The following is a 9736-nucleotide window of genomic DNA, read 5'->3' on the forward strand; positions in this document are numbered from 1 at the left end:
GAGAGTGTGATGGACAGAAACATAGACTAATGGAGAATTACTCAGAGAGTGAAAGAGACAGCAATTGAGGGAGTGATATCAATAGAGACAGAGACTGAGGGACAGATATCGAGAGAGTAAGACTGAGACTGAGAGACAAATATTGAGAGAAAGAGAGAGAGAGACAGCAAGTGAGGGAGAGAAATCGAGTGAGTGAGAGACAGAAACTGAGGGACAGAGTCTGACCCTCAGTCTCTGACCCTCAGACTCTGTCCCTCAGACTCTGTCCCTCAGCCTCTCAGGGAGAGAAGAAGAGGAAGTGAAAGGTGCTGACGTGGTTTCTCTGGGTCAGACCATTTACAAACTGAGGAACAGGCAGTGAGACTCTCACAGGCTGCAGCTTTATAAAGCAGAGCCCAGAGAAGGGAGAGTTTATCAGTAACCAGGCACAGGGACACGAGCACACACCATGATTTCAGCCATCCAGCTGCTCTGGCCTCTGGCATTCTGCATCGCAGGTACAAATCTCTCTCCTTCCACCTTGAATATTTCCCTGCTCTCCATTTCAATCCAATTCTCCTGACTTGTGATTGAAGGGAAAATGCTGAAAGGAGAGGAACAGTCAGTGTCTCCAACAATATCTCATTTTACAGCCTCTTTCTGTGACAGTTCTGACTTCACTCTGTTTCTCTATTACCCCTCAGGTATCAATGGAGAAATCATCATGACCCAGACTCCCCCGGTGCTGTCAGTGAGCCTGGGCCAGACCGCCACCATCACCTGTACAGCCAGTCAATCTGTTAGCAGTTACGTGAGTTGGTATCAACAGCGAGAAGGACAGAAACCGACTCTGCTGATCTACAGTGCATCAACTCGATTCACAGGAGTATCCGACCGATTCACCGGCAGTGGATCTGGGACAAGATTCACCCTGACAATCAGCAATGTTCAGAATGAGGATGTCGCTGATTATTACTGTCAGCAATATAGCAGCTATGCTAGACACAGTGATACAGAGCCTTACAAAAACCCCAATACACACAGCACCACCTCCTGTACTGACACATCCCACAGTTTTATATAATATATAATAATGGACACACAGTCCCACCTCCTGTACTGACACATCCCACAGTTTTATATAATATATAATAATGGACACACAGTCCCACCTCCTGTACTGACACATCCCACAGTTTTATATAATATATAATAATGCACACACAGCACCACCTCCTGTACTGACGCACCCCACAGTTTTATATAATATATAATAATGGACACACAGTCCCACCTCCTATACTGACACATCCCACAGTTTTATATAATATATAATAATGGACACACAGTCCCACCTCCTGTACTGACACATCCCACAGTTTTATATAATATATAATAATGGACACACAGTCCCACCTCCTATACTGACACATCCCACAGTTTTATATAATATATAATAATGGACACACAGTCCCACCTCCTGTACTGACACATCCCACAGTTTTATATAATATATAATAATGGACACACAGTCCCACCTCCTATACTGACACATCCCACAGTTTTATATAATATATAATAATGGACACACAGTCCCACCTCCTGTACTGACACATCCCACAGTTTTATATAACATATAATAATGGACACACAGTCCCACCTCCTATACTGACACATCCCACAGTTTTATATAATATATAATAATGGACACACAGTCCCACCTCCTGTACTGACACATCCCACAGTTTTATATCATATATAATAATGGACACACAGTCCCACCTCCTGTACTGACACATCCCACAGTTTTATATAATATTTCGTGAACACAAGAAAGGAAACTGAACAAATTATTTGCACTGTCCACTACACACTCCAGTCCCTGTGGTGTCCACCACTCGCTGGAGGCCTCGAGTTTCTCTCTTACTCTCCATGTCCACATATGAAGAGCAGCTGAAAGATTTATCATCTCAAATTAGAATTCTCAACTCTCCCAACAAAACACAGAGATATTGAGAGAAACAGAGAGAGAGAAAGAGTGAGAGAGAAAGAGTGAGAGAGAAAGATGGGTAAGTGAGTCAGAGACAGAGGTTTTTGTACAGCTCCTCCACTGGAAGCTGCCAGTGTGCTTTACGTTCGCTAAAGGAACCAAACTCAGACTGAGTAAGTAAAGCCCAATCCTCCGTTATTAACCCTTTCAATGCTGCAACTTTCTCAAACACAAATACTGAATAGTTGAAGGTGTTAGTGAGGAAGCTGCAGTCAATGAAATGGTTGATTGAAGAACACTGTGTAGAACAGGGAGTCCAGCTGTATTTCTTTCCTTCCATTCCCCCCTTTAAGCAGCAAGATATAAGTAAGCAGCTTTTACCCACCGTGTGGAGGAGATCTGGACGTTTGCAGACTGTGTTCACATTCCTGCAGCATGGAGTGAAATCACTCTCTAGACTCCTGTCAGTCTCAGTGTGACACACACAGGCAGAGTTTGATGTGAAGTTGAACTCTCTGTCTCACTCTCTGATATAACTGATCACAGCAGCAGCACAGTCAGACGCCGAGGTGCCACCTGCCCCAGCTTTCACTCTGCTCTCTCCACTCCCTGCTTATCTCTTGCTGAAGTTCTGATGACAAACAGCCACAGCAGGGCTCGCAATCCAGTGGCTTCAGTGTTCCAGGCTTTTGGGGAGACTCTCTGTTACTTTCTCTTTGGGATGAGTTCAATCCAATATTTATCCCGGATCCAACATCACTGAAAATGCTGATTGTTCTCATTGCTGTGTGTGGGATCTTGCTGTGTACATGTTGTGACCAGTCCTCAGACTGGGTCCCTCATTTGTTAACTTCTTGAACCGGATCCCAATTTTGTTTTGCCCCTGGGTGAGGAGTAATCAGCTGGAATCCCGCCCTCGATTGGTCACAACAGGGTTCATTTCAAATGGATCCCTTCACCCGTGGACACCTTACACAGTCCATGTAGTTTTTTATTAGCCATTGAATCCCTACAGTGCAGGAGGAGGATATTCAGTCCATTGACAGAATTACGAGGGACAGAGATAGGGTAGATATGAGGAAACTCTTCCCCTTAATCACAGAGGCAGCAGATTTTGAGAGACGTGAGGGAAATCTTTTCACCCGATTCTCCAAAAGAGCTTCTTACCCAGGTTCCCTGTAACCCCGCGCATTTACCATTGCTAACCCACCTAAAGAACACACTCGGGGTAATTTAGCATGGCCAATCCATTTCTCCCAATGGCCTATTCCTGTTCCTATTTTCTGTGATTCTATGCAGACCAGCATTTATCACCCATCCCTAATTGCCCTGGTGAAGATGGTGCTGAGGTGGTGGAATAAGTTCTACTCCAATGAGTATCGGCCCAACTTGCTCAAGCTTTCCTCATAAGACAATCCCTTACTCGGTGGAATCAGCCGAGTGAACCATCTCTGAACTCTTTCCAATTCTCCTATATCTTTCCTTAAGTAAGGAGATCCTAAGTGTCCACAATATTCTAAGTGTGATTTTCCCAATCTGCTTTAGCAAAACATCCCTCCTTTTATACTCATCCTCATTGGAATGAAGAGCAACGTTCCATTTGTCTTCCTAATTCTTTTCTGTTCCTGGATGCAAAGACACCCAGATCACTGGATAGAATTTCTCCAGTTTACTAGTATTCTGCTCTATCCTCCTGCCAAATTGGACAAGCTCACATTTTCCCACATTATTCTCCATCTGTCAATGTTTTCCCACTCACTGAACCTATCTCTATTCCTTTTCAGACTCTCTATCCTCCTCACAACTTGCATTTCTACTTTTCATTTTATCATCAGCAAGTTTAGTGACATTACTCTCATTCCCTTCATCCAGCTCATTAATATAGATTGTAGAGTTAAATCCCAAACAGCAACCATCTTCCTTTGTGCCGGGTATAACTCCAACCAGTGAAGAGTTTTCTCCTGATTCCCATTGGCTCCAGTTTTGCGAGGGCTCCTTGATGCCACATTTGCTCAAATGCTGCCTTGATGTTAAGGGCAGTCACTCTCACCTCACCTCTGGAGATCAGCTCTTTTCTCTATGTTTGAAACAAGGCTGTAATGAGGTCAGGAACTGAGTGACCTCAGTGAACTGAGCCTTGGTGATTATTTTCCAAACGTCGCTGGATTCCGGGGAAGTGCCGGAAGATTGGAAAACGGCTAATGTTATGCCGTTGTTTAAGAAGGGTGGCAGGCAAAAGACAGGGAATTATAGGCCGGTTAGTTTAACGTCTGTTGTCGGTAAAATGTTAGAATCCGTGATCAAGGAGAAAATAGCAAGGCATCTTGAGGAGAATTGTTTGATCGAGCAGACGCAGCATGGTTTCGTTAAGGGGAAGTCGTGTCTGACAAATTTATTGGAATTCTATGAGGATGTGTCTTGTGCGTTGGATAGAGGAGAACCAGTAGATGTGGTGTTTCTGGATTTTCAAAAGGCATTTGATAAGGTGCCTCACAAGAGGTTGTTGCAGAAGGTTAGGGGGCATGGAGTTGGGGGTAGGGTGTTAGCGTGGATAGGGGATTGGCTGTCAAATAGGAGGCAGAGAGTGGGGGTCAATGGGTGCTATTCGGATTGGCGGTTGGTGACTAGTGGAGTGCCCCAGGGGTCGGTGCTGGGGCCTTAGCTATTTACCATTTATATAGATGATCTGGAGGAGAGAACCGAGTGTATGGTGTCGAAATTTGCTGATGACACCAAGATTGGTGGAACGGCAAATTGTGCAGAGGGTATGGAGAGTGTGCAGAAGGATCTAGCTAGGCTGGGCGAATGGGCCAGGAAATGGCAAATGGAATTTAATGTTGGCAAATGTGAAGTTGTCCACTTTGGTAGGTATAATGGTAGGACGGACTATTACTTACATGGCAAAAAACTGCAGCATGCGACGTTGCAGAGGGACCTCGGGGTCCTTGTGCATGAGTCGCAAAAACCCAGCTTGCAGGTGCAGCAGGTGGTCAGGAAGGCGAATGGGATGCTGGCCTTCATAGCGAGGGGGATTGAATATAAAAGGAGGGAGGTCTTGCTGCAGCTGTGTAGGGCATTGGTGAGGCCGCAGCTGGAGTACTGTGTGCAGTTTTGGTCACCGCACTTACGCAAGGATATTTTGGCCTTAGAGGGAGTGCAGAGGAGGTTTACTAGGCTGATACCGGAGTTGAGGGGGTTGAGCTATGAGGAGAGGCTGAATAAACTAGGCTTGTACTCGTTAGAGTTTCGAAGAATGAGGGGAGATCTCATTGAGACATATAAGATGATGAATGGGATGGATAGGATAGAGGTGGAGAGGCTCTTCCCGCTCAGAAAGGACAGTAGGACTAGAGGGCACAGCCTCAAGATAAAGGGGGGGGCGGTTTAGAACAGAGTTGAACATAGAACATAGAACATTACAGCGCAGAACAGGCCCTTCGGCCTACGATGTTGCACCGACCAGTTAAAAAAAAACAATGACCCTCTAACCTAAACCAATCCCTTTCCATCCATAAACCTATCCACGGATCTCTTAAACGCCCCCAAACTAGGCGCATTTACAACTGCAGCAGGCAGGGCATTCCAATCCCTCACCACCCTCTGGGTAAAGAACCTACCCCTGACATCCATCCTATAACTACCCCCTCTTAATTTAAAGCCATGCCCCCTCGTGCTAGCTTTCTCCATCCGAGGGAAAAGGCTATCACTGTCCACCCTATCTAAACCTCTAATCATCTTATATATTTCAATAAGATCACCTCTAAGCCGCCTTCTTCACTCAAAGGGTGGTGAATCTCTGGAATTCTCTGCCCGTTGAAGTGGTGGAGGTTGCCTCGCTAAATATTTTTAAGACGCGAGTTGATAGGTTTTTGATAGGCAAGGGGATTAAGGGTTATGGGGAGAGGGCGGGAATGTGGAACTGAGACACGACAGATCAGCCATGATCTTACTGAATGGCGGGGCAGGCTCGAGGGGCTAAATGGCCTACTCCTGCTCCTATTTCTTATGTTCTTGTGACCCTGGAGGAACACAAACTGAGTGTCAGTGAGCAGATTATTGCTGAGTAAGTGCTGCTTGGTATCACTCTGGATATGTTCAGATCACATTGCTGATGATCGAGAGTAGACTGATGGGGTGGTTATTGTGCGGATGGATTTGTCCTGTTTTTGTGCACAGTTCATAACCGGGTAATTTATCACAATGTTGGGTTGATGCCAGTGTTGTAGATGTACTGGAACAGCTTGGCTAGGGACACGGGAAGTTCTGGAGCACAAGTCTTCAGGATCTCCGGAGGAGGTCGAGATGGACCATCCACTCGGAACTTCTGGCTGAAGATTGCTGCAAATGCTTCAGCCTTATCTTTTGTACTGATGCGCTGGGTTCCTCCATCATTGAGGATGGGGATATTTGTGGTGTCTCCTCCTCCAGTGAGTTGTTTAATTGTCCACCACCATTCACGGCTGGATGTGACAGGACTGCAGAGCTTAGATCTGATCCATTGGTTGTGGGATGGTTTAACTCTGTCTATCACTTGCTGCTTCTGCTGTTTGGTACACAGTCTCTGTGTTGTAGCTTCACCAGGTTAACACCTCATTTTTCAGTATGTCTGTTGTTGCTCCTGCCATGTCCTCCTGCACTCTTCATTGAACTGAAAGCAGCAGAGAATCCACAGAAACAGACTGATGTTTGTCTGATGTGTCTGTGTGTTTATTAGTTGTGACTGAACAGATAGCAAGAGTTTCAGCAGCAACAAAGATGTTTCTCTAGTTCACCTCCCACTTTCCCCATCCACTTCCAAAATCCTTACGGGGAAAGGGCCAGCACCTGTCATATCCCCCCTCTAAACTACAGGCCTCCCATCTTTCAGATGAGACAATCTGATATCTGCCCTCTCAGGGGGTGTAAAAGATCCCATGGTGCTATTGGAAGAAGAGCAGGGGAATTCACCCCAGTGAACTGGTCAATATTCATCCCTCAATCAACATCACTACAAATCTGCTTATCTGTTCTTTCTCACTCGGCTTCCGGGATCTTGCTGTGCACAATGAGCTGTAAAACACATTGGGACATTCTGAGGTGCTGACCGGTGCTATAGAAATGTAATTCTGTCTTTGAGGTTGGAGATTCCTGATCCTGACTCTCACCCATTCTCCACACACTCGCACCCTCCAGAGTTCATGGGGTCATTAGGAGCAGTGACCCTGTCTGATCCCTGGACACTGAGACTAATTCTAGCCTCACCCTTGACCTCAGCCCAGTGCTGGGCTGTAAGATTTGAAATGAAATCTAGAAGTTCTACACCAGCCAATGGGAATCCTGTGTGAAGTGTGTTGATCCCAAGTCTACTCCAATGTTCTGGGATAAAGTTCTCCTGATCTGTGTGTGATCTGAGGTTTGTTGATGCTCAACCTGTTTCCCCCAGACAGACTGAGCAATAGTTCCAGCTTCCTGATTGGTTAACACTCTCTTAAAGGGACACTGTGTCTTTAAATACTCTCACTATTAACCATTTCAGTACTGAATTTCTAGTAACCTTCTTTACAAATGTTTCAGTAACACTGTAAAATGATTTAACCAGCTTCGAAACAAACCTTTACACTCAGACACTGAACTAATTTGAAATCGAATGTGCCACTTCCCCTTGGATTCCATCAGCTTTTAGTTGTAAAAAGCATTATCCATCCTCCAGTCCACCCACACCACACCTGTAGCCAGAGAAGATTGGAAAATAATGGCCAGAATCTCTGTTATTTCTTCCCTTGCTTCACTTCGCATCCTGGGATACATTTCACCCGGCCCTGGGAATTTCTCCATTTTAAAAGATGATAAACACATTAATATCTCCTTGCTCACTATCATTATCCCATTAATTATTTCACAATCCCTCCCCTCCTGAACTACAATGTCAACTTTGTCCCTCCCACTTGTGATATTTGATGTAAATTATTCATTAAGAACCACCTATATGTCTTCTCTCTCCACACACAAGTTATCTTTTTGCTCTCAAATTCACCCTATTTAATCCTTAGTTATTCTCTTTGCAATGTCCCACGCTATTGCTTGATGAACAAATCTGTCCTGAACTCTATCTCCAGCTTGAATATCCTCCCACTGCTCTGACACTGATTTACCTTCAAGTTGCTGTTTCCGGTTCATTTTGGAAAATTCCAGTTTGCTGAAATTGGCCTTTTCCCAATTTAAAATGTTTACTCTTGATCGATCTTTCCCCTTTTCCGTAGCTACTCTAAATCTATTATGATCATTATTACCCAAATGCTCTCTCACTGATACACCTTCCACATGCCCAGTTTCATTCTCTAAAACTGCTAAAACTGCCCCTTCTCTTGTTGGGATTGTTCCGTACGGGTTAAAAAAGTTCCCCCGGAATGGATTTTCAGAATTCTGCAACGTTGAAACATTGACACTGATTTGATCCCAGTTAATATTCGGGATGTTGAAAGCCTGAAAATGGCAGTGATTAAAATTTCTTCTCTTCTCTTCCAGCCCGTGAGAATTCACAACCCACGCTGACCCTGCTGCCCCCCTCCCCAGAGGAGGTCAAGACCAAGGGCACTGCCACCCTGGTGTGCCTTGCCGATCACTTCTATCCCGATGAGGTGGAGGTGAAGTGGAAGAAGGATGGTGCAGCCATTTCCAACGGGGTTCAGACCAGCAACTACCTGCGAGCTTCGGACAACACCTACAGCGTCAGCAGCCTGCTGACCCTCTCTGGCTCCGACTGGGAGTCCAACGCTCGCTTCTCCTGTGCCCTCACCCACGTGAGCCTCTCCTCTCCCCTCAGCAAGACTGTCAGGAGTTCAGAATGTGCCTAGAGTGTTAGAGACAGTCCACAGAGGAGACACAACTTGGAATAGAACAGGGGTGAGCTGGGAGGACAAAGGTCACTGTCAGCATTGAATTACAACTCTCTTCCTTCTTGGGACTGAGTCTGAGACACTTCTGAGGGTCAGGGGTTAAAGAACATTGTTGGGATATTGTAGAGGGAGCTTTACTCTGTATCTAACCCTGTGCTGTTTCTGTCGTGGGAGTGTTTGATGGGGACAGTGTGGATTTGTGATAACAAGTAAAACCTCTCGAAGATGCTGAAGACTGTCAGCTGTACAGAAATAATGTGACCCTCTGAAGTATCTGCTTCAGTAAACCAGACCTCCTTCCTGCTCACCCTGCAGTTACAATTGAAGCTTTAGTCACTGTTTAAAGGGACAGGATTCTCATGTTATTGAGAAAATCTCCACAAGTGTTTTAATAAACCTCCATTCTCCCTGTGAATTTCTCCAGCTTCCTCTGGCTGGGCTGTTTATTCAAGTCTTTTTTCTGTCAATGTCAATGTGTAAAAGGTAATAAACATTAAGAATATTCAGTATATGTCTGGTGAGTGCTTTGGAAATGTCCCACCTCCCCATCAGCTGATTGGCTGCATTTCACCAAGTGATTGTCCTGATTGGTTGCTTGGCCTGTCAATCAATGACACACTGAGAAGTCTCACAACACCAGGTTAAAGTCCAACAGGTTTATTTGGTAGCACAAGCCACTCGCTTTCGGAGCGCTCACCCTTCATCAGGTGAGTGGGAATTCTGTTCACAAACAGGGCATTTAAAGACACAAATTCAATTTACAATTTTGTCTTTAAATGCCCTGTTTGTGAACAGAATTCCCACTCCCCTGATGAAGGGTCAGCGCTCCGAAAGCGAGTGGCTTGTGCTACCAAATGAACCTGTTAGACTTTAACCGGATGGTGTCAGACTT

The 9736-nt window shown here is 45.3% G+C and overlaps 1 gene segment (V, D, J or C); it reads left to right on the forward strand.

Moving 5' to 3' along the window:
* The first annotated feature begins 438 nt into the window (after positions 1 to 438).
* LOC145348454 (Ig kappa chain V region Mem5-like) lies at positions 439 to 8802 on the forward strand. The segment is given in 4 exon segments: positions 439 to 497; positions 684 to 986; positions 2104 to 2142; positions 8474 to 8802. Coding segments are annotated over 4 exon segments (720 nt in total).
* Positions 8803 to 9736: the final 934 nt, after the last annotated feature.

Source organism: Carcharhinus amblyrhynchos, chromosome 9, assembly GCF_965287045.1.
Source record: "Carcharhinus amblyrhynchos chromosome 9, sCarAmb.v2.hapA, whole genome shotgun sequence".
Lineage (NCBI taxonomy): Eukaryota > Metazoa > Chordata > Chondrichthyes > Carcharhiniformes > Carcharhinidae > Carcharhinus > Carcharhinus amblyrhynchos.